Here is a 25,711-nt window from a genome sequence, read left to right as displayed (position 1 = left end):
GTGACAATGACAAGGAAGATCTATGACCCAGGTCACAAGGTAACCACAACGTATGCATTTAAATCAGGGAAGGATCTTAATCTCTGACTTGTCCTAGACATGAGCTTGGAGGTCACCTTGCTGTCCCCCCTCTTAGATTCAAAGAGAGGCACACCTCAAGCGTGGAGCACTGGTTTCCTCTCGTGACTCCTCCTGGCAATGAAGTCATTTGCTATCATCTTCAGTGTGCAGAAGCATTCCACAGACTATGTTGAGCTATGCCTTCCCTTGTTTGGTGGGAGAGAAAAGAGACTCAGGCACATTTTGAGGACCCTGCTTCTTTCATGGGTGCTTTAAAATGATCTCTAATTTTCCCATAATTTTAATAAAGGTTCTTGGACATTCATGAGGGGAGAAGACACTTTAATAGACTTTAAATAACTTGCTCAATACAAGCCTTGGCGGGTGTGTCCAGGATGGAACAACCTCTCCCCGCCCTGAGTAGGAAGCAAGACTTCTCAGGCACTCATTTATTCAGTCTGATGTGGGAATAAGGGGTTTCTTGGTGTGGAAGCAATAAAAATGAGGTCAAGCCACATATTTTGGATAAGCATTCAAAACTTCACTGAGGTGAGAGATGAGAGAAGGACGGCTTGAGGATGTCCTCGGTAACTATTATCCTAACCCACAACGAAGCTAGTGGGAAGTCAATATATTGCTTAGTTGTGAGCTAGGCAAAGGGGTGCTAGTGTGGGATGGATCCTAGGGTCATCTCAAGTGTCTCTCACTGAGTAGCCTAGTGGGTGCTTGTCTCAACAATCCGAGGGTTCAGGGAAGACCCTAACCCATCAATAACCATCCTCCTTTTGGGGTCTCATCTGGTGTTTTACTAGAAAGCTGAGAGTGGTCAGTATTGAGGGTAAAGGAAACGAAATAGTTAAAGGCCCAGTTTGTCTTTGGCCCCTTGTGGTGGTCCCCACCCACTTCGATTCCAACTACTTACTAAGGACCTAATAAGTAACAGACAGCATGCTAAGAACAGAGGATGTAAGAGCAAAGAAAAAGAAAAGACCCTTGCCCTCACCAGAGTTATAATCTAACAGGGGAACAAACTGATAATGCTGAGGATGTGTACTGTGTTGATATCCACTGGAGATAAGACAGAGCAGGCAAAGCAGAGAGAAAGAGAAAGGGGGGGGGCGCCTTGGGCAAGGGCACTTTAATAGCTAATGCTGTCTTAATGAAATCTGAAATCACCTAGGAGACAGCCTCCAGGAGATTATCTAGAGTCAGTTAACTGAAGTATGAAAAGCCACATCAGCTGTGGGCAGCACCATCCCTTAGGCTGGGATCCTAGACAGAATACAAAGGAGAAAGCAAGCTTCAACCAGTGTCCATCTCTCTCTGCTTCCAACCATGGAGGCCATGTGGCCAGCTACCCCACATTCCTACCACTATGATTCCCTCCCCATGATGGACTGTATCCTCAAACTGTGAGCCAAAAAGAAACACGTTTTCTTTAAGCTACGGTTTGTAGGGGTATCTCTTCATAGCAAGAGAGTAAGTAATTATCCAGGTGGGACTCTTTGACCAAGCAACTGGAACCTTGACGAAGTTGAGAGGCTTCTAGAAGACTTAGGAACCTTGCACATGCCACTGTTTCTGAAGCAGGAACTTCATTCCTGCAGTGTGTACTCCTTCCCTGAGAGACAGGACTGTTGATGGAGAGCAGATATGGCAGCATCTTCCAGTAAGCCGAAGGTGCATCCTGGAGCTGCTTATTCTGTCAGCTTCAAGTTAAGGTTAACTAGCATCTTAAAATGCTGCTGATGAGGAGGATGATGTGGAGAAGGTAATGATGGATGATGGACAGGTGGCGGGACGGGGAGGGGGAGGAGAGATTCAGAACTCACAGAATGCTATTCCTAGACAACCCTCTCTCCCCGCCTCTCACCCAGTACCACCTCTGACTCTTCTCTGCTCCCTTGCAATCTCCAGGCTCTTTCTGACTCTGCCTCCTGCTGGTACACATCAAGGCAGAGAGGCCACAGCAGCTCAGTCCTCCCTTGTCTCTGCGTGCTTCCCCTGGCATCGTCTTCATCCTAGGATCTACAGCTGGACCCTCTCCCAGGTTATCTATTCCCTGAACTTCTCATCCGCACTGTTTCCAGACTATGCATGCTGTGGAGCCAGTGACCATGGCACTTCAGTTGCTATTCTGTGTCTCAGCAGTCAGGCCACCAACACCTCTCACCTGGATGACTTCCTATGTGATAGTCTCTGTTCTGGTTTTACCTGCCTCCAAATAACACCCATGTTTCCATGGTGTATTTACAGTTCTCTCTCTCTCTCTCTCTCTCTCTCTCTCTCTCTCTCTCTCTCTCTCTCTGCATGTGTGTGTGTGAGATACATGTGCAGGTGCATGTGGGTGGAGACTAGTGCATAAACTTGGCAAACTTGGGTGTTATTTCTCAGGCTTTATTCATTGTTTTAAAGTATGTATTTATTTTCATTTTATGTCTATGAGGGTTCTGTCTGCATGCACAAATGTGTACCATGTGATGCATGGTGTTCCTGGAGGTCAGAAGAAGGTGTCAGATACCCTGGAACTTTACAGATGTTGTGAGCCAACATGTGGGTGCTGGGATTTGAACCCATGTCCTCTATAAGAGCACCAAGTGCTCTTAATTGATGAGTCATTTGTTCCAGGACCCACCCCTCACCATGCATATCTTTTTAAACATAGGGTCTCCAGCTGTCCTGGGAGTTGCCAAATAGGCTAGGCTGACTACCCAGCAAGCCTCAATGATCTGCCTATCTCTGCCTCTCTAGTGCTGAAATTACAAGAGTGTACCGCCATGCCCCCACCCTTGTAATCAAGCACAGCTTCTAGAGATTGAACTCAAGCCCTTGCACTTGCAAGGCAAGCAAGCACTTTACTAACTGAACTATCTCTGCAGCCCGCTCCAGAGTGATCTTTTAATGTAAGTAACATTTTAATGTAGCACCGACACCCACTTTAGTTCTTCTCCAACCCATGATAAGGGTTAAAATTTCCCGTAGAGGACCATGGAAACTTTGAGATCCAGTTTCAGAGAATATAAAATCTCACCCAGAGACCCAAAGCTCATTATTGCCGAAGGTGGCAAAAGAATAAATGGCTCCCCCAAGTGTTCAGAGTCAAGGGCAGGGCCAGAACACACGGGCAGACAGAGGATTGTCAGCAGGAAGCACCCAAAGGGACCAATAACCAGACAGGACTGGGAGAGGGACTTGGCTCAATCAGGCTGTGCCTGCTCTGCCTCTCTAATCTCCACATTTACTGTGATGTCACCAGGCCAGGCTCTGCCATGCATTTGTGATGCCCAACTATGGCAGCTGCAGCTGCTTTTTATCAGTGTGGGCAGGGTGTCAAGGTGGGCAACACCACACTGGAATGACAACACGATGCTCTCCCTTCTGATTGCACTGCTCATGGCATCCAAGGGACATGCCCAGGACAACCAAGGTTAGTGTCTGACTAGCCCAGAATTAAAGGTAGGAAAAGCCTGCTACCTCACCCCTGGATGCCCTAGAGTGAGTGGGGGGCCCCAGGGTGTGTGTGTGTGTGTGTGTGTGTGTGAAGATTTAGAGGTCTCAAACCCAGATCCAGAGAGCATAAAATCTCACTCAGATAGACCCAGAGCTCTTTACCCCCAGAGGTGGCAGAAGATGGAATTTGATTCAGGAAATGAGCAGGCTATGACTGATTGATCAAAGCAGATGTACTGGACTGGTTGAAGATGCTTTTTACAGTGAATCTCCCAGGATCTGTGCCCAGAGTTCCAGAAGCACAGGAGACTTGGGGCAAGATCAACTACTGGCTTTATTTCCCCCTGTCTGTAAATGAATCGAGGCTCTCTCTAGGTCCAGACCCTGAAAGAGGCAGCAGAAAGGTGTGGGGTCGAATAGGGATGCATTTAATTTAGAAAAGATTTATCAGGTCACATTGCTGTAAGAAGTCAGTTCATATAACATTTGCTCTGTGGTCCTGGGAGGTGCCCCATAGAGAAAGTTCTATGGGTGGACCAGATGTGCAAATGTTTGGTACTCTTTCTGAAGAATTACAGCAGGACCCCACACAAAAGGATGCTGACATGTATGGTTCATAAAGTGACTTTGCTATGTTTGATCTCATCTCCCTACCTTTCTTCTCCTGTCTCTCCCTCCCTTCTTATCTATCTATCTATCTATCTATCTATCTATCTATCTATCATCTATCTATCATCTATCCATTTCTATCTGTGTGTGTGTGAGAGAGGGGGGGAAGGAAGAAGGGAGGGAGAGAGAAAGAGAGAGAGAGAAAAGAGAGAGAGAAAAGAGAGAGAGAGGTGTACTCATCTTTCTCAAAGTCACTCAGCTATTTTTACAATTCTATCAAGCAGCAGCATTAACTGGTAAATTTCTGTTGCTTTTCCTCCCATTGGTCTTCCAACACCCTTTAAACGTAGAATATGTGTTTATGATTTCTGCGGCAGGTCCATTTTTGTTAGTTTGCATTTTCCTACACTGATTATCTTCAGTTTGGAGGTATTTTCTAAGATCTGTTCTGTGGGCCCTCTCATTTGATTTCCCTCAGATGCTACCCTGAGCTTAGCTGGAAAGGTTCTGAGAATATGAAGTGGGGATTTCTCTGGGCGTCTCGTATACCAGTGTCTCTTTGCTTTCTCTCTCAAAACCAGTCCTGTGTGGCCACAGACCTGCCTTCCCAAACTCATCATGGTTGCCATTCCGTGAACTGCTGGAAGTCCAGAACGGTGAATTCCCGTGGCAAGTGAGTATCCAGATGCTTGGGAAACACCTGTGTGGAGGCTCCATCATCCATCCGTGGTGGGTTCTGACGGCAGCACATTGCTTCCCAAGAACCCTGTAAGTGTCTGGGCATTGCCGCCATTTATGTCTCTTGTAGTACACATGCAGTCTGGGCGAGTCACTTGGTTGGTTGGTACTCGAAGCTTTGGAAGCTACAGGCATTGTGTCCAGTGACTTTGGACCCAAGTCTGCTCCTATATCTTATATCCTATATCCTATATTGTAGTCCCTCTTGGCTTGATCAACTATATCACAAGTTGGCTGCTTCTTGTAGCTCAGCACCAGTGTTGGGAAAATTAGTATAGGCTTCCTTTTCTTGCCCACCACTTGTATACTAAGACACACTAGATTCATTCATTTATTGTGCATGCATTGAGCACCTACTGGGTACAGTTTCAAGAGAGAGGGATGTAGCAGCCAATAAGAGAGCCAAGATTCCTGTCCCTAAGGCATTCACATCTTCTTTTCTCAATGGGTATATTACACTTCTGTTGGTGAGAGCTTCCCCTGAGCTAAGGGTTCACCTGTTCAGAGATCCATCTGGGTCTGGTCCCTGACTCTGACCTCCCTGGTCTCTCTAGCCCCCTGCCCCTGCAAACCCCCTATTCTATACTACTTAGTGGCTTGGAGATGTGTCTGTAGATACAAAGTGCCCCACGATCATTATCAGCTGTGGTGCTTCTGTCTTCATCCTTCAGATTAGAAGTGGTAGCGGTGAACGTCTCTGTAGTCATGGGAACCAAGACCTTCAGCGACATCAACTTGGAGAGGAAACAGGTGCAGAAGATCATTGCTCACAAAGATTACAAGCCGCCCCACCTTGACAGCGACCTCTGCCTGCTCCTGCTCGCCACTCCAGTCCAATTCAATAAAGTCAAAATGCCCATCTGCCTACCGCAGCAGGAGAGTTCCTGGGATCGGTGCTGGATGGCAGAGTGGGCGTCTACTCATGACCATGGTATGCACCTTGCCTTCATGCCACATGAAGCTCACTTGTGGGCTGCCTTCTGCTGAGCAGAATGATGGTTTAGCTGGGGACAACTCAGGTTTGAATTTGTGGTAGCATCCATCACCTCCTTCCTCATCATCTTTTCCTGCCTATGGAACAACAGCAATGCCTCCCTCAACTACATCATGTAGGTAAAATGACGTAGGTAAAAATCCCCTCTCCCCTGCAAATACAAGGGATATAGAAGAATCTCAAAACTTTAAAGCAGTGATCATTTCTACGGATTCCATCAAAAGTGTTTGGCTCACACATCTGTTAGCCTCACAAAGAGCCCACCACTTGCTGATATAATCAAACCAGTGGTTTCCCTGGGGCGGTAAGCACCAGCGACTCCACTCCTCTTCCTGCAGAGCACCAGGCTGGCCACCCATGGACCATAAACAGGGAGAAAGCCAGAATTTCCTTTAGCACTGTGGTTATTTTTCCCCTTCAAGATGATACATCCTGGATGTGTCTATTCTTTCAAGTGTCTCCATTTATCTCCCCAAAGACGAGGTGTGTGCCACTCTAAACTTCAACATTAGGACAAAGGGTAGCTTCGGAGCAAGGGTAAGGCCATGGAGAAATCTCTGTATTGTGCCCCTGGTAAGGGACTGGCTTGCTACTGGAGAGAGCCTGCATCCTCTGGGCATATACATTAGTAGAGGCACTACTTGTTGGGACACCTAGATAACCCAGTGGGGTCTTGCGATAAATCATCCTCACTAGGGAAACTGTGAATCTGACTTGTTGGGCACTGCAACCCTCCAGGGATTCCACTTTGATGCGTGTGGACTGCTCACTGTCGGTGGCCAACGCATGCTCATTCTCAGGCTGGCTTCCTTTCTTTGCTTAGGCTCAACCAGAGGCTTAAACATGCACCTGACGAAGCTGAGGGTGGTTCGGATTAGCTGGAAAGCATGCGCCAAGAGGGTGAGTCAGCTCTCCAGGAACATGCTTTGTGCCTGGAAGGAAGGAGGCACCAACGGCAAGTGCCAGGTACTCGGCCGCTGCCACACCCCTCCCCATCGTATCCCACAATTCTTAGGTCCCCAGGAGGCCAGAAGGGGGGCCCTTGCACATTCCACCAGCCAACCCTTCATATTCTCTTGCTGAATAGCCTCTCATACATAGTGCCTTTTGCTTTTCTCATTCCCAGGGAGACAGTGGGGCACCCATGGTCTGTGCTAACTGGGAGACTCGGAGGCTCTTTCAAGTGGGTGTCTTCAGCTGGGGCGTAACCTCGGGTTCCAGGGGGAGACCCGGTATGTTTGTGTCTGTGGCTCAGTTTATCCCATGGATCCTGGAGGAGACGCAAAGGGAAGGAAGAGCCCTCAACCTCTCCAAAGCCTCGCGAAGCCCCTTGACTTGCGTTTCACGATGCCCCATATGGCTAAGCGTGGGGTTTCAAATACTGCTTGCTGCCATGTTTTCTGAGGATAAATCAAACTGCTAAGATTGGAACACTTTTACTGTTTGCCCAGTCTGTTTTCTCCCATCTTCTCCCAAGCATCTGAAGAACGCTGACTACGGATTGGTCTCTGTACTGATGAGTTACCCACAGACTTAGTTCCCTGGCTCACACTCTGATGTAGGAATATTGAACTCCATGCTGAGAGAAGTGTTCCAGAGGCAAACATCATGTCCTCTGACAAAGGAGGGTCAGGAGGGTGTGAGTCAGGAAGTCTTTGAAATCTCTCATGAGAAGTCTCCCCACCCTTCCTTATGAAGGCGGCTCCACCTGCATTGTGAGTGTTTGCTCTGACATGCTGAATTGCTTCTTTCTCTCTGGTGACATGATCAAACTCAGCCACAGATCAGCTTTGTTCTGTCAGTCCAGCATCCAACCCAGTTCTGCACCCAGGGAGCTCCCAACCCAGCCTGCAGATGCCTCTCCATGGCCTGGTCATGCAGGAAGATCTCTGTGTGTGTGGCAGGTAGGGCAAGGGCTCTCAGGCCCAATTTCAATCTGAAAGTGGGAGATTATGGCTCAGGGTATGGAGACCAAACCTTTCCTTCCATTTTTTAATTTATTTAAAAAGCACTTCTGGATAACCAATTGTTCCGGGGAAATTGATGTCTATCGACTTCTCCAGCACACGGAGACGGAGACTTTCCAGCAACCAAAGTCACTGCCCGTCGTATGTGAGAGTGGATTGAACTAACCCAGGGACATCAGAGCCAATGCGTCCTTCCACCAGAGACAACTAACGGAGTGGCTTTCTGCTGGTCATGAAACAAAGGGCAAGAGTTTGGGCTTAGAAAACCACGAGACCATGTTTGAAGACCAGTGCCATATCGTACATCCAGGGACTAATGGTGGTTACATCTCTAGATCTTTTCTTGGTCAAGTCTATATGGCATAGATGTAAAGGAGACAACCAATTATATGAGCAAGGAGTTTATTTTCCCCATTCATTCATTTGAGTACTTTGTGATATAAATTTTATATATCTTCATTCTATCTTCTAAATTTCCATCCATTTTCTAAGACTTGTGGGGAGTGGGTAGTCTAACATCTGTAGAAGAGGCACTGGACCATGACAGGGATTACAAGGTACAGTGGTATCTTATAACTTACAGGAAGAAACATATCCTACCTTGTGCCTTAGCACACACACACACACACACAAATATACACCTTGAGCTAACAGTTCATAAAGCAATACACCCTTCTCTGCTACTGAATGAGCAAGGACTTAGATTTGCGTGACCAAGGCAAACTGCGGCCATCTCTTGGTAGATCCGTCTTCTGAAGGTCAAGACGCTCCTATGTGGGTAAGCTCCCTGAAGCTGCAGCTAGGATGTGCCCTTTTAAGAAACCATGGTGCCAGGGCACGTTCCCAGTTGCTGCTTGTTCACACTAAGGCAAGACAGGTGACATCAAGGGGCCTTGGTTTCATTCTTATGTCGCTTTGACTCAAGGACTTTTCAAGAGGATCCTGAGAGAACAAAATGTACCCTGAAAGGAAGACCCATCCACCATGATTTTGGAGGGAGGAAGAAGGGTCACCCCATCTCATGAATGTGCCTCCCATCTCAAAATATTCACTAAACCTTCAGATTCACAATGCAGGACCCCCTGTACTGATATCCACCTCAGGGGCAGCCTTCTCCTATTTCTCCTTGTTTGGCCAAATACATTTCTGCTTAAATCATTTGTGTCTCCTGACTGAATTCTTTCCTTTGAGAAGACAGGAGCTAAGAGCTTCCACCACAATAGTAAGTGACCTTGGCTTACTAAGGTGTCAGATCTAACAGTGGGGTGCGAAATGGGAATCACAATTTGGGAGCACTTGATGGAGGTGAATCCCAACCTTCAGGCTGTGTTTAAGGAAGCTGATGCAGCTTAACCAGCCAGGACTGAAACTCCATCACTGGGTTCTCAGATCAATTCACTGTCTGGCATTCTTCTTGAGTCTGTGAAAGGGAAAGAAGAGGGATGCTGCCGAAGTGAGGTGGGCTCTAGATGATGCCTTGACCAATCCGTTAGGAAATGCCTGCGAATAAAGAAAGGGTTAGGGAAAGTTGGGCCATAAGCCCGCAAGGAAAGCTCTGGTATACAGAAACAGCCTGATTTTTTGAGACAATGGAAAAGATTCTTTTGGAATCGATTGTAGAAGCTTCTTAGGCTGTTTAAATACCTCTTGAGGTTGAAAATTTAAAACTCCAAAATGTTGGGAGTGTTGCCATTTTGCTTGTATTTTTTTTTAAAAAAAACAACTTTCTACTGCATTTAATAATTGCAACCTTTATAGTAGAGTCTTGTAGTAGAGTCACTTGGTTCCCTTTCAACTGATAATTGATCTTAAGGATGACAGCTGATATCTTGACTCAGGGACACAGCATACCACAGGTTACCACAATCTATTTCCCACTAGCAATGAGGTCATTATTGCCTTCAAACAAGCCAGGCTGAAGCCACACCTAAGAGTCTCATCTTTGACATGTTGTTTGCTACAATGTTCAATGACAAACCCTGTATAAGTTAGAAATGTGTCAAGAAAACAGAAAACACTCTGTGTGCCTTAGGCAGAAAAGCATGTAGGACCCGGAAATGAAGGCTTGGGAAGCCCGGAAAGGCTCCATGCAGAGCGCAAGAGGAGGAATGGGAGCATCCTGCCTGGGCTTGGCCAACTGCAGGAGTCACCAGACCCCACTTCTGCTAGTCATCTCCTAGTTATCTCTAGTATCAGGGAGGATTGGACTTTGTGCCTAAATTTCATGGCCACCACCTAATGGTGTTTGTATGTCTGCCCACAACCGCTCTGAGAAAACAAATTCAGCTTGTGATAGCCGGTGAAGTCAACACAAATGAATCTAGAGTCGTCCAGGAGATGGGCCTCTGGACATCCTGTGGGGGGACTCTCGTGTGTTAACTGAGGTGGGAAGACCTGCCCACTGTGGGCAGAACCATTCCCTGGCTGGGATCCTGGACCGTGTAAGTAGAGAAGGAGGTGAGCAACAGCACATGTTCATCAGTCTTTGTTCCAAGCTGTGAAGCATGCCCAGCTCCTGCTGCTGTGACATCCCACCACCCTGGGCTGTATCCTTAAACACTGAGCCAGAACAAACCCTTTCGCCCTTAAATTGCTTTTTGTCCGAGTATTTTATTGCAGCAATGGAAAAGGGAGCTAAGACATGCCCCTTATTCGGCTTCATTTCAAAGCACACTGGGCGTCTGAGAGACATAGCTTGTCAGTGCCCAGCGGCTAGCTTCCCTCAGCGAGTATGGCAGAAGTGACGCTGAGTTAAAATGCTGTCTCTGATGTGGGGACCAACTAACTGGCAGAAAGTTCACACTTCCTAGTCCAAGCACAGCACACTGCATACGATGAGGCTCAATCACAGGTAGCTTGTTAGTCCCGAAATCAGAGTGTCACAGCAGTCAACTCATCCTCCGCAACTCATCCTCCGTTCTAGAAGATGTTGACCCTTTCTTTCCCCCATTTGCCCCGGTTCTCCCACTCCAGGTCTGTCTGCAGCTCTTGCTGCCTCCTAAGGCCTGGACCACCTACTGTCCCAGATGCTGCTAGGCTTCCCCTCAGAAAGCACTGACCAAAGGAATAAAGCAGAGCGTGAGGTGGTCAAGGGTGCCTCTTTTCTGTCCCCTTCCTGCTTAGGTCACAGTGCTGCTACTGGCCAGTTCCCATTGATGACCCTCTTTCGGCACCCCTGTGGTTTTCCCCCGCCCATAGCTGACTGCTTTGGCTACTCTGTTTAATTGCTAAATAAAACGTCCACCACATTCATGCCAACATCAGAATGTCTCTATTCAGGTTTTCAGAGTGGAATTCCAGCACCTCCCTAACTGAGCTTAGCCGCTCTCTTCACTCTGCTGATTTTGGAACTATCACCCTCCTTAATTCACCTCAAAGGGCCAGGTGGGGATTCGGACAGCCATGAGAGGCTCGGGAGAAAGGTTACTGATCTCAGACGAGGTCCACCGTTCTTAGCTATCCTAGCAATTACATATCCAAGTGGATGGACAATCATCAGGCAAATTCCTTATGGAAGGGCAAGGTCAGGCTGCCCCCTCACCTCACACCCTATCCTAAAGTCACCAGATCTGGGATTGGACTTCTATAGCATTGCACACGGTGATCCAACTGCTCTCAAACAAGAAAGAATTGGGACAGAGCTGAAATCCAAAAGGGAAAAAAAGGCACTCTGCAATCCGCAGGGAGTAATGTCTGTTTCCTAATCCGTCTCCTGCCCCAAATAGCGCCGCTCTCCTCCCCCCATTTGTGTTGATGTGTTTCCTGCCTGGGCAGCAGATGCCACCAGGACTTAAACTGGGTCATGGAAGGCGGTGACGGGCTGACACAAGCCCGCAGGCCATGTCCTCCTCTGACTTGGCTCCCCAGGTTCTTGGCCTACAGATCAGGGCACAGACTTCACAAGGACACACAGCTCCCGGGGGCATCTGAGCCAGACTTACGCTTCCTAGAGCCACAGAGCAGAGCCCTCTGGGTAGCCAGAAATTGGGGGGGGGGGGGCTGTCCTCTAGGTGGGGACAGGAGCCTCGGGAGACTACAGACCCTTGTCCCTTCCTGACCCCCTTTCTTACGGGCAGCTGGGGGTCTCCTTGCTGAGAGAGCTTTGGGGCTTCCAGGAGAACCCGGGGCTTCCGGCAGCACTTAGATAGTGGAGTAGCTGAGAGTATAATGTAAATCGCACTATTGAGACCTGGACTTGCACCTGATTTCAATCCTGCCCACCGAGGCAAAGCAAGGTGAATGTCACCCGGCTAGATGCCTTCAGCCATAACAACCTGCTCCCATCAGGTGCTGCGTCTGTCCCAAGTTCTCTGCCCAGCACTATGCTCTGTCCCCCCCCCCCCCCCCCCCCCCCCCCCCCCCCCCCCCCCCCCCNCCCGTGTCTGCGCTCTGTGGGCTAGCACCCAGTTCGCGAGCCTCAGGCTAGGGGCCTGGAGGTTAAAATACACAGACACACACAGACAGAGAGACAGCAACACGGGTCATCCTTGAATTCCCCAAGAATGCCCCCTTTATTGTGTTCAGGGGCAGATTATATAGAGATAGCCACGCCCCAGCCAAACCCACCAGAAACCACTCTCCTGCCATCAGGAACTCCTGAAGGTCTTGTGCTCAGAGCAACTGTAGGCACTCAGATCAGGGGATTACAAGAAATTCAGGATCTGGGGCTCACTGCTCCCAACAATGTTCTGTATCTCTCCCCCCCCCCTCTGTTTTTCAGACTGCCACCAGCATCACCTGAGCAGGGCTGCGCTTGCACTCTGAGTGAGGTGTGTTCCTAACCTCCTATGTAGCTGGTTTGGGAGGCAGAGCCATGAAGGAAGAGTTAAATGAGGTCAGAGGGTGGGGCCCCAGGTCTACAGGATAGTGTCCTAAAAGCACCTTTGTAAGAGTCACACACACACACACACACACACACACACACACACACACACAGCGTCTGTTTTGGAGCCAGTGTACTGTTTTAAGGCTCTGTGAATGGCTGCTCAGTAAGATGTCGAACTCCTCTTCCCAGTTCATCCTCTACGTGAGCTCCAGCCCCTGGCAACGGCAGGTGTTTTCTCTATGCTTGTGGTTTTGTCTTTCTAGAATGTCATTCCATCGCAAACATACAGCAAGGGACCACTTGTGTCTGGCTTTATCATTGACCTAACTCACTTGTGTTTGGGGGCCTGGTCGGATCAGAAATGGCTTCTCTTCACTGCTGGGTGACCTTACTGTAGGTGTGCCACTTCCTGTAGCCAGTCCCCTAAGCACAGCCACGTAGGTTCTTCCTAGGGTTTAGTAGCTATAAATAAAGCCACTAGTAATGCTAGGAAATGCTTTTGGGATGGAGATTAATTTTTTTTCTTTCCTTCTCCCACCCCCCCCCCTTTTTTTTTCACAGAGCAGGGCTTTGAACTCAGAATCTCACACGTGCTAGGCCAGTGTTGCACACAAACAACACCTCCAGGCTTCTTTTATTTGTCTTGCTATTTTGAAATAAGATCTAAATTCCTCAAGCTGGCCTTGAACTCACTCTGTGGTCCAAACTGGCCTTGCATCTATGATCTTCTTGCCTCTGTCTCCTGCTTCAGTAGCTGGGATTACAAGCCTGGGCCACCAGCCCTGGCCCGATGCTGTTTTGGAGATTGTTTGGGGTATAAATGAGGATAATGCGTACGCGTTCTCCTGGAAGCTAGGCAGGGAAGCTGGGTAGTATGCATAGGAAGTTCTGGAAATCTCTATGGATGTATCTCACATACCCGTGTGACCTGTCCTTTCTGGCCAGGGCCGCCCTATTTCTAAACAGTGTGAGCCACAGGTTCTATTACTAAGAAACAGGGAAAGGAGATTTCCCCCTCATTTCTGGTCCCCACCTGGCAGTGAAAAGGTAGGAACTTGCATGATGAATTCCAAAACTCAGCTTATAGCTGGCGGCGGTGGTACTCATTCTCCGTAGGACAAATATATCCAATGACAAATGGCTTAACATTTCATGAGGCTTTCAGTCATTCTGATGGGACATTCAAAATAAACAAATTTACAAATGTTGATTTAGGGTGTGTGTGTGTGTGTGTGCCACAGAGTGCTGGTGGAGGTCAGAACCTCTTATGGGAGTGGTTCTTTCCCATAACTTTGTGGGTCCTGGGGATTGAACACAGGTCATCAGGCTTAGCCTCAAGTCTCTTTCCCTGCTGAGCTGGCCCACTTGTGAGAGTTTTGAGAAATTTTAAAGCCTCAGGCAGTGGTGGTGCACAACGTGAATCCCAGCACTCCAAAGGCAGAGGCAAGCAGATATCTAAGTTCAAGCCCAGTTTGGTCTACAGAGAGAGTTCCAGGACAGCCAGGGCTAAACAGAGGAACTATGTCTCAAAAAAAAAAAAAGAAACAGAAAGAGAAAGAAAGAAAGAAAGAAAGAAAGAAAGAAAGAAAGAAAGAAAGAAAGAAAGAAAGAAAGAAAGAAAGAGAAAGAGGGAGGGAGGGAGGGAGGGAGGGAGGGAGGGAGGGGAGAGGGAGAGGGAGAGGGAGACTTGGAAATTGTTCACACCTGCAGTTCCTAGCCAACCCTCAGTAAAAATGACTGCTTACACATCTGTCACCCCCTTGTGACTTTCTTTGGGGAATCGTTTGATGATCACAGAGCCAGAGCTGGGGGGGGGACTGTTTATTCAGATCTGACCTTTATTCAGCCAATTGGCTCCACACAATTACAATGCTTTAGTTTGAGCTAAGCACAGTTGCAACAGTCTGCTGCTTTCACGTTACCAAGAGGATAGTTCTGCAATTTTTGTCTTTTCTGCACCTTGATTTAGGTTTTCCCCACCTGGAATGCTGTGTTCTCTTCCATGGACTGCTGAGTCTGGGTTCCATAACTGGGTAGCCTAGAATACCAGCAAATTACTGCCAGGAGTCCTGGGGGTGGGGAGTGGGAGGAAGTGCTCCAAACCCACAGTGCCAGCATGACTTCCCACACCATCTCAGACTGTGCCGGGCTCTGCTGTGGGCTCCTCTCTAGCTCCTGATGGTCACCTGATTCTGATAGCACACCTCCAGTCTTCATGTGGGGTTCTCACCGGTTGAGTGTCTAAAGAATGCCAAGTCATGATGGAGCATGAACTAGCCTGGTTCAACAAAACGTCACTGTCACTAACCTCATCTGCTTTGTGTGACTCGATTTCCCAAGGAATTCTACCTTCTGAGTTTGGTGACATGAGAATGTGTGTGTGTGTGTGTGTGTTGGTATGTGGACGTGCACACGTGTGTAGAGGCCAGTGGATATAACCTTGGGTGTCATTCCTGAGAAGGATACCACCAATCTATTTTGAAACAGTTTGTCATTGGGCTGGAACTCACCAAGTAGACTAGGTTTACTAGCTAGGAAGCCCAGAGACACCTTCCTGTCTCCATGTCCCGCTCCCTGAGATTATAAGGGTACTATACCTGGCTTTTATTTTTATGTAGGTTTGGGGGATCAAATTCACCCTTGTGCTTATAAGCACTTTATTAACTAAGCTGTCTCCCCAGCCAAATTCCAATGGGAATTTTGAGGGTCGTAATTCAAGCCACAGCAAATTCCTGCTGCTCTTCCTCCAGGTCACTGCTGACTCAGTGTTTTCGTCTGAGAACTCTGCCTCAGGGCCACTTCTGCACTGTGACCCTGCCCTACCCTTCAGGGATACCCTTACTCCATTCACCTGGCACTGTGACCCCTCTCTGACTGCAATGACACACCCTTACTCCACGGTCTCTTCTGTTCTTTCTCCCAATGTGGGAGTTCCCAGAGCTCAGAGAATATCCACTGTTCTTGACTTCATCCTCCAGGGCTGGCATGTAAAACTTTTCAACAGGGCTAGGAGACACCACAGATGGGAAGTGAATACAGACAGGACCCACCCCAGCACCCCATAAAGGGTGTGCCCCCATTGTCCAATGCTGTATCACCTGAGCTTCTTGAGAGGCGCTGCTGCTCAAGGTACTGTTGTTGCTAGGAGACAGGATCAGGGAACCTGAGGGGTTGCCTCAGAGGCTTGGAATCCTACAGGTGCTAGGATACAGGCCTTAGTGCAGTGGTCCTCAAGCTGTAGGTTGTGACCCCTTTGCGGTTGAATCACCCTTTCACAGGGGGTCACCTGAGACCATCAGAAAACACAGATATTTACATTACTATTCATAACAGTAGCAAAATTAGTTATGAAGTAGCAACAAAAAATTTATGGTTGGGGGTCACCACAACATGAGGAATTGTATTAAGGGGTCTCAGCATTTAGGAAGGTTGAGAACCAGTGTCTAGGTGTATTAATCCTCTTAGCACCACAGGGATGTGTTATCATCCATTTCCAGACTAATATGGGTGTCCAAGTTGAGTGACTTCTGCTGGTGACATGAGCTATTCCCATAGAGTGTGCATTGTTGTCTCTGTGTCCTCTGGTTTCCTTAAACCACCACCTCAGTTTCCTTCTCATTAGCAAAGGCCATGCCTTCAGCCATGCGTTCTGGGGCATCCCCAAACCACCTAGTCTTTGGGAGCACCACTGTTTACAGAGCTCCCCTACTCCACCTCCTATCACCCACATCATCGCCCTCTCCCCATCCTCCTCTTCCTGGAGGACTCAGGAGACTGCTGCTCAGGATGGCCAGCCCAGGCCTATTGTGATCTCAGAGGTCATCTAGGCCCCGCCCTCCTTCCACTCGCCTCAGCTGAAGTTCCCCTGTGCTGATGTGCAGGCAAGCCAATGAAAGGATGGAGGGATGGAAGAGCAGGGATGTTGCTGCCGTTGGCCTTCCTGCTACCCTGGGCACATAGTTCACTGGCACGTAGGTCTCTGGGGACCCCGAGGCTTAGTCTCCAGAGGGTGGTAGAATCATCTGGGAGCTAGCTCCAAAGGCAAGTTCCCAGGGGTGCCGATTCAGTAGTTGGAGGGGCAGGATTTAGGAGTCTGAGGTAGCTGGTCCCTGATCAAATGATCGCTGAGATTCTTATAATACCTGCTCTTTAAAGATGCTGGGGAGGGGGAGAGCCTGGTGTGTGTATGTGTGTGTGTGTGTGTGTGTGTGTGTGTGTGTGTGTGATAACTGTAAGTACAAGAGTTTCCTAGGGTTAGTGGCTACGCCAGTTTCTGGGGCAGTGATGTCTACTGGCTACATCAGGAAGGCTTAAGTCTAGAAAGATCTTTCTAGAATCCCTTTCTTCTGCCACCACGCTGAAAACCTTCTGGAGGGCCTAATGTAAAGCCACCATGTTACAGCACTCAAGCAAGGTGGGACATCAGTGTCCCCGGTTATGAGTGCTGAGAATGTATGCAGTTGGGGTCAATGAGTTGGTCACCAAATTTCAAACCCCTGCCACAGGCTGGGCTGTTTCAGAAGCTGTATTTTACAGCAGAGAACACATAGATTTTCTCCCCTCAAGGTTTTTGGGCTATCTGGTGGTGGGGATGGTACCTTAAACATAAACACAGGAGCTGGACGGTTGGTTCAGGCCTCTAATCCAGCTACCAAAGAGAATGAGTCAAGAGGATCTCAAGTTCAAGCCTAGCCGAGGCTATAAGAGTGAGTTCAAGGCTAGCCTGGACAACTTAATAAGACCCCTTTCCCAATATAAAAAGTGAAAGAGGGCCAGGGAATGTTTGCTTACAGGTAGAATGCTCCCTACCCCCCATACGACAGCAACGAAACCCTGAAGTAAACCCTATTGACTGTGTCCTTGTACAATGATGTGAAACAGACAAAAGAGACTTGTGGAAAAGCTGGGAGGAGCAGATGAGATCAGCCAGTCCTCTAGGGGCTTTCTGTGCCCATCACACTTGATTTTCTGATGGGGAGGGGGCATATTTGCAAGCCCCGTGCAAAGGCCTTGCACGGGAAAGAGCTTGATACGTTGCCAAGGCAGACAGGCCAGTACAAATGGGTTGGAGTGAGGCGGAAGAGGACTCGGTGCAGAGATAAGAGACCCACAGGGACCAGATACCCCAACCTTTGTCAAAATGTTGAACTCGGAGCTCCTGGTTCCCCTAGATTGGCTGGTCAGTAAGTCCCAGGGATCTGCCCATCTCCACTCCACCCCTGTGCCCAGTTTTTTTTTTACATGGGTTCTGGGGAAGCAAACCCTGATCTTCGCACTTGCGTGACAAGTCCTTTACCAGCTGAGCAATCTCCCCAGCCCTGTCTGTTCTTGACAGCGATATTGATGGGTCAATTCCAGGGTTTAAAACTGGCAAGATTATGTCTGTCCACAGTGTAATTATGTCTATCCATTAATCGTGACTCAGTTCTGCAACTGCATGGCTATGCACCCCCTTCCCAAGACTTCAGACGATCTTTCCATTTGCTTTCGAGAGGCATTTCTCAGGGCTGTGGGACTCAGGATCCTACCAGTCTCCTGGCTCTGCCCACCTATCAGCAGAAACTGCTGGTGCTTCTGCTAAGCTTAGATGTGCCATCAGATTTGATTGCCCAGCGGTCAGCAATAGTCACAACCTACTTACTCATCAGACCTGGCTCTTCAGGGAAGCCTCCCTCCCACATCAGTGCTCAACAGGGTGGACAGGCTACAAACAATCAGTGTTGGACTGGAACATCTCAGGTTCACCCCAGGAAGCGATCATCTGAACCACATGCTGTCGGTCCAGTTAAGGCTTGAACCACCTGCTGATTGTTCCAATTAAGGCTTTTAAAGATTGGGCGGGTTTGGGCAGTGTGTAAAATTCAGAAACCTTGAGCAAGAAGGGAGCAGCTGGGTTTAGAAGTAGTCACCCTTAGCTGAAAGTCTCTCTCTGTAGCCTGCTTCTGTGTTCAGCTCCTTTCTTTGCCCATAAGGTGGGGCTGCAGACAGGTCACGGAAGCTTGTTGGGTTTCTTAAGAATCTGTTGCTCTTCCATGTAACAGAGTAGCTGGCTCCGGGAAGGCACTCAAGAGGTGGCAGGTATCACAATGTTTCAAAAAGCTAAGACTGAAAGTTATTTTGTGAACGCAGCCTGACTTCCAGTTATTCTGTTGTTTCAAATAAGGTTTAATTTCTCCCATCCATGACCAATGTGCTGTTTTGACTCTGTAGGGATTCTAAGGGTCCCTTGCCAGAATACCAGGTGTTTCCACCCAAGATTATATCGTAGGTGATTTCTAGTGTGCTGGCTCCCCACACACAAACCAAGAAGGGTCAAATCTACCTCCTTGACATGAACAAGGCAGATGGATTTCCTCTTCATATCTTCAAATGCAACGACACTTTTGGTGATCACCCACTCTCCCGCAAATGGGACGATACTTCCATTGATCACCCACTCGCTCTCTACTCTGGCCTCTTGATTTGGGAATTCAAAGGGTTGATGCCTTTAAACAAGGCCTCTGAATCCTCAACTACCTGCTCATGCCACTGGTGGGTCAAGGAATTTTACCACTGATACCAAAATTGTTATAATTATCCAGCCATCCATACACTCATTTTGTCAACTACCTGTCCACACATCTACCCACCTACTCCATCTCTGCAGCCATCCAGCTTATAGACCCCCAGTACATCAATTTATTCCATTTCTATGCATTATTCGGTTCCTGCATCACACCGGCCTCTTTGCCTAAGTGCCGTGGCCATAAGAATGTTACATATGGCTCCTGCCCTCGTGGAGATCAGACTAAAGAGAGAAGCAGATGTCAAGAGTTTACAAACACTTGTTAACTGTTGCTGGCATCCTGAGGAGAATACCTAATACAGCAACAATACCGCGATAAAGGCAATGCAAATTCACACCCCCAATACTCCTGTAGCTCAGGTTAGCCTCAAACTCCAGTTTCTTCTGCCTCAGTTTTGCCCAGCTCAGCAAAAATTGCTTTATGATTGAGCTAAGATGCCCAGGATAGACATGGGCACAGATCAGAGGGGAGACAGGGGAAGGGCCCTGAGGCAGGATGCTGCCGATTACTGAAAGAAGGCCAGTGGTACTGGGATAGGAGTGGAAAGATTGAGACGCAGTGGCTGGTGGTGGGGTGGTGACACAGGTGTTGGGGTGTTGGTGAACAGTGGGCGTGTGGTATGAATGTGTGGCAGTGGTTTGTGGTGCTGGTATGTGTGCATTGGTGATGGGGTTGTGTGGCAGGGCTGTGTGGTACAGTTCTCTGGTGACAGTTCTGTAGCAGTAGCGTATATGGTGGTGGGCTCCTGTGGTGATGTGGTTCTTCGGTGACAGAGCTCTTCGGCCAAGGCCTGTATGGCGGCGGGGTGTGCAGAGAGATGGTGTGGATGGAGTGTGTGGTGTGATTGTGCGGTACGGTGGTATAGGGGCAGGGTATGTGGTGGAGGTCTATGGGGGTTGGCATATGTCAGGGGGTGTATGTGGTGGAGGTGGTAGTGTGTATAAGAGCATTCTGGGTGGTAGGATGGTGGCTATAATGACATGTCAGTGTGGGACTGTGACTAGAGAAAGTGAGAATAGAAATACTGCTATACTTTCCTGCAAGAACTGTGTGAATGCCATTGTCATTAGACCCTCACCCATGCTCCCAGCTCAGCTCTGCTGGCTAGAAGCTGTTGGACCTCAGCCTGATGCTCGGCCTCAGGCTCTATTCTTTAAAACAGGGCAGCAATGACGTTAGGCGAAACAGGACAGCACTGTGCAAACAGTGAGTACTCAGTACTGTAAGAGTTATTGCATTGATTTCTCTCTTAACTGGAATAATACTGGAAGGGTGTGGGTGGACTGAGCGGTGGAGTGGTGGCCTAGCATGCACAGGGCTTGACCCACAGTACCAAGAAGGAGGAAGAGGAGGTGGAAAGGGAAGAGGAAAAGAAGAGGAAGAAGCAAGGAGGACAAGAAACTAGGAGACAAAAAAAATGAAATAATCCAGGAAAGACAGCAAAAGCCAAAAAAACAAACAAAAACCCTTTCATATAGGAATCATCAAACTGGGGAGAACTGGAACGGTCCTTGGAATTAAAGTTGTGTGAAGACGTGTTTTCTAATCACAATAGGAAAATCAGGACAGGACTAGGAGAGCGGGTGGGCTCATCTTCTTCTGACTGCTGGTTTGATGATGTCTGGGAGGTCCAGGAAAACGCGCATTCACTCTGTCTGGTGGGATGCCGAACCTACGGCATCTTTCAGGGACAATGAGGCACAATTTAAAGACAAGAATACTACACAAACTGGGGGGATATAGCAAGATCCAGCTGCAGGCCTGGTGGTTTGGGGTCTCCCTTCTCACGGGCCTCACAGAATCATCCCCAGAAGCAAATGACAGTGAAGGTGTCACCCAGGGCACCCCACATTCATGTAGCCAAGCCCTTGAGAGACATATGATGGACTTGGGTTAGTCTGTGGGTCCCCTGCCAATGTCCCTCTGCTGAGCCCTGCTGCCTGTGTGAGTGGGGAGAACAGGCTTGTAGCTAAGCCTCTTCCAAGACCCCCCCCAGACACTTCTGGGCCCTAGAACTTCCCTCCCTCTCCCTCGTTCCTTTTAGTAACATGCGGCCAGAGGATAAGCGCCAGATCTCAACAACACCATGATGTCTCTCCTATCGTGGGAGGGGAACCCACGGACATTTTGGAGTTCCCATGGCACGTGGGGATTATGAGCCTTGGCAATCATCTCTGTGGGGGATCTATTCTCAGTGAGTGGTGGATTCTAACTGCGTCCCATTGCTTCCTCCATATCAACAAGCAAGTATTCCTGTAAATAATGTGGTGTGTGGTGTGTGTGTGCGTGCATGTGAGTGTGTGTGTGCATGCGAGTGTGTGTGCATGCGAGTGTGTGTGTGCATGCAAGTGAGTGTGTGTGCGCGCATGTGTGTGCGTGTGTGTGTGCATGCACGTGAGTGTGTGTGCATGCATGTGAGTGTGTGTGCATGCGAGTGTGTGTACATGCAAGTGAGTGTGTGTGCGCATGTGTGTGCATGTGTGCGCGTGTGTGTGCATGCATGTGAGTGTGTGTGCGTGCATGTGAGTGTGTACGTGCGAGTGTGTGCGTGCGTGCATGTGAGTGTGTGCGTGCATGCGAGTGTGTGTGCATGCGAGTGTGTGTGTGCGTGTGTGTGCGTGTGTGCATGCGAGTGTGTGTGCGCATGTGTGTGCGTGTGTATGTGCATGTGTGTGGTGGTAGTAGTACTAGGGATTGAACCTAGGGGCCCATATTTAATAATTCTCCTGCCTCAGCTTCCCAACTAGCTGACCCTGTAGACCGGTGCCAACAAGTTTAACTTAGAATGTGCTTCTTAACCAATGTAGTTGAAAGCTTGTCCCAGATGCTGATGACCCCGGAACTTCATTCAACCAGCCATGTGACACCAGGATGCTACAGTGGCCTGGGTGGTTGTGTTCCACCTGACCAGTTCTCCTCCTGGGATTCTATACATACTGTTGTGTGCCCCAGGCTTTGCATCTCACTAAGTACCTGTGGACATGATCCAACCTTTCTAAGCAAGTGATGGCAGTAGTTGTCTCTCTCCCGCTGAGCACTCTGAGGATGAGCCTGGAGGATAGCTTGTCAGGGGCCAGTCTAGGCTACATAAGGAAGACCTACATAAAGACAAGCAAACAGAAACCATAAATAGCACCAAAAAAAGTGTATCACTATTTGCTCTCGTGGGAGACACAGTAAAGGTGAATGACCACAGAGTAGGAGGGGCATGGAAGGCACTGGTATGTGAGGGTGGAGCTTCAGCCCCTGAGCACACATCACCAGGTCCTTGAGTCTCACAACTCTTCCCAGACTCCTGCTCTTTTATCTGTTCGGCCCCTTCCTGGGCACCAAGAATGACGCGCGTTGGTGTCCTCCAGCTTCCCAGATGCTGCTTTTCCAAGTGAAAATCATCAGGCTAGGTGCTGGAAGTCCAGCTGCCTCCTGCTGCTCAGAGCCCTTTAGCCCCTCACTGCTTACTTAGGACATGGCCCCTGATGGCAGAATGACCTTTTCCCTCGGGGATCCCTCCTTTCCTCTTCCGTCACTTACCTTTCCTCTCCTCTTATTTTAAACGAGCTCTAACCTGGAGATCATACACGGGCGAGATGACTTCAACAACACGGAGGACTTGAAGTTTAAGAAAGTGGACAAGTTAATCATGCACCCGAGGTTTGATAGTTGGCTGCTGGACAATGACATAGCTTTGCTCTTGCTCGAATCCCCATTAAACCTGAGCATCAACAGTGTGCCCGTCTGTGTTTCAGAAGTCTCCAACATACTGGCATGGGATAACTGCTGGGTGACAGGATGGGGCATTACCAATACCAGTGAGTGACTCCGGGTTGGGTATGACAGGGTGGCATGTGCCTGGTGTTCGGAAGGGTTAGAAAATTCTAGGAGCTCCGCTGGACCTTGGCATTTTGCCTGGTGGACCCAGTGGCATCAGTTCTCACTGAAGGCCCAGGATGTACCTTCCCCTCAGTCCCTCAAGCTGCCAGGCTTCGTGAGACTTCTGGAAGCCTAGAGCAAATTGTGTGCTTATGCTACAGAACATGAACCCTGGGCGGTACCTCAGGGGAAACCCAGACAGAAGTTTGTCAAGCCCCAAAGGTTCACTCAGTTGAATTCTGAGGAACCATGGAAGGATCGTAGTGTCAGCAGACTCTGCTCGAGATGATGGTGTCAGTATTGCTCTTCTAAGGCCAAGGCCTTTAACTATTTAAAAGCCACAGATCCAGGCCAAGGAAAAAAATCCAGAGTATAAAATGTCCTTTGTAGATGCAATCTGCAGCCCACTCCTAACCCCTTCCCAGTCACGCTTGCAAACTGATCCCCTTTGTCCATTTTTCTTGGCAAACATGTCTTGTCCCATAATCAGTCAGCAGGGAACACTTTGCCGTCCATGCTGTTCCTCCATGTAAGCCCTCACATGGCTGAACCTTGTTCTGGTGCTGTGTTCCAATCTGGGTGGGAGTCAGTCTTTGCTGTTTTTTTTTTTTCTGAGCTTAAAAGAAACAACACCAAAGTTGTTCTTAACACCAAAGTCCTCAAGTATTGTGCAACACATATGCCTTGACTTTTTCTCTATCCCGGATTCTGCAGTACCTAAAGAGAAAGTAAGCATCCGTACCCTGGGAAGTGAGAGCTTCTCCCTGGTGAATGGCTCGGGGGACAGAGTGGTACAAGCCCACATATCTACTTAGGTTCTGTTGGTCATCATGGATTCAAACAAAATACATTTCCAGGACTGCAGCTGGGACTTGTGCCTACTGTAGGGTTGAAAGATGTTAGACTCAGGCTGAAATTAAGCAAGGACCTGGTCCTGGGGAACTATGGATGCTTGGGGGATCTCCAGAGTCTTCTGGGCATCTCTTCCTCTCCCACATTCACACCAAACTTTGTTTCTGGGTGAAGAGAAGTTCTCGTGTCATTGGGGGTGACGTGGGAGAGAGCCGACACTCAACTTACAGGGACCATTTCGGCTGAGGCTCTCTCTCCCCCTGCTTCTCCTCTGGGTCAGGTTTGGTAAACATCCAACCCTCAAAGCTGCATAAAGTCAATGTGGAGCTGTTTAGATGGGACCAGTGCGGCCATATTATGCCTCTAATAACCAAGAATATACTGTGTGCTGGAGCTCAAGATGCTGGGAAGGATGCCTGCCAGGTAATGGGTTGGGCTTTGCCTGGGGAGGGTGGCTGGCTTTTCTATCCAGTGGATGAGGTGCCACATCTGTTTCCTGGGACCACTGTAACAAAGAACCACAATCTGGGTGGCTTTAATCAACATAGTGATCCTAAATCAGTATGTGGCAAAACCCGTTCCCTCCCCAGCTCTAGAAGGGGAGCCATAGCCACCTCTCTAGCTTCTGGTGTGGCCTTGTTCTAACCTCTGCCTCAGTCAGGAAGGGCTCCCTTATGGGTGTGTATTCGAATTTATTTATTTATTCCTTAAGTCGTTTACAATGTGGTGCTTTAAGTATTATATTTTATCATTTTTAACAGAGTATTGCCCTTCCTGCTTTTGCCACATATCTCTCTATGTACCCAGTAGACCCAACCAATGGCTTTTTATGAGGCACGATGGATTTTTGCTTATTCTCCACTTTTTGCAATGGTGAGCAAAACAGAGAAAGCTGGGTTAGCAGAAAATGCATTCATGGGGAAGGCATAAGTTTTTGATACAGATCCATCAAAACAAATGACATGTCACTCAATGGTGACATAGGTGGCGGTGGAAATCAGTCTTTTACCAAGCTACCACTCATCCAATAGCTTTTGACTAGATTGTTTGCTACCTATGCGACTGTCACAGCCGTGTGGCCAGAGGACTGAATAAAAACCAGACACTTGCTATCATCGGGACTCTTCAGTATCTTTTGTCAAGAAGATCATGCTTCAGCAGGCCATGGGAGCAGCTTCCTACTGCCCTTCCGCTCCCCAATAACTTTTCTCTCCTAGGGCGACAGTGGAGGACCTCTGGTTTGCAACAAAAAGAGAAACAGAACCACTTGGTACCAGTTGGGAATTGTCAGCTGGGGCGTGGACTGTGGCAAGAAGGACATACCCGGAGTATACACCAAGGTGTCGTACTACCTGAAGTGGATTAGAAAGAAGACAGCGGAGGCAGGGAAGCCTTATGTGTATGTGGAAGACTCTGCATGCCCTTTGCAGATGGCTTGCTGGACTATTGTATTCCTGTATTTCATGATGCTCTAACCTGGTGATTAAACATGACACGGTCCCCAAGTCAAGGTGTCTTTTTCAGTGTATGAAATAAGGAGTAGGGTGGACTCGGACTTTGAGGAATGATTCTCGGGACATTTGTTTCACCAGAACTCATTGTATAGATATAGCAGGATGTCAGACAAGCCTGGGGACCACTGTGGAGTTGCAAATGGGGCTGAAAAGCAGGAGTCCTCTCCAAGGGTTGAGAGTTTCTTTAAAGGGGGTGATATTGAGGCTAGTCAGGAAGTGAGTAAATATTGGCCAAGAAAGTAGCTTGATCAAACCAAATAACCCTG

The 25,711-nt window shown here is 48.5% G+C and overlaps 2 protein-coding genes across 2 annotated transcripts; both read left to right on the top strand.

Annotated features, from left to right (window-relative positions):
* Window positions 1-5,514: 5,514 nt before the first annotated feature.
* Window positions 5,515-7,274, top strand: Prss51 (serine protease 51). The gene is made up of 3 exons (XM_050152125.1): window positions 5,515-5,788; window positions 6,675-6,817; window positions 6,978-7,274. The coding sequence occupies exons 1-3, from the start codon at window positions 5,563-5,565 to the stop codon at window positions 7,272-7,274; spliced, it is 666 nt and encodes a 221-aa protein (XP_050008082.1). The 5' UTR covers window positions 5,515-5,562.
* A 9,258-nt stretch (window positions 7,275-16,532) lies between these two features.
* Window positions 16,533-25,406, top strand: LOC126507594 (serine protease 52-like). Its single transcript, XM_050152157.1, has 5 exons — window positions 16,533-16,614; window positions 21,254-21,452; window positions 22,768-23,018; window positions 24,212-24,354; window positions 25,149-25,406. The coding sequence occupies exons 1-5, from the start codon at window positions 16,533-16,535 to the stop codon at window positions 25,404-25,406; spliced, it is 933 nt and encodes a 310-aa protein (XP_050008114.1).
* Window positions 25,407-25,711: the final 305 nt, after the last annotated feature.

This window comes from Alexandromys fortis, unplaced genomic scaffold (assembly GCF_014885135.2).
Source record: "Alexandromys fortis isolate MF-2015 unplaced genomic scaffold, M_Fortis_MF-2015_v1.1 scaffold_75, whole genome shotgun sequence".
NCBI lineage: Eukaryota > Metazoa > Chordata > Mammalia > Rodentia > Cricetidae > Alexandromys > Alexandromys fortis.
This window is presented reverse-complemented; position numbering and strand designations above follow the sequence as displayed.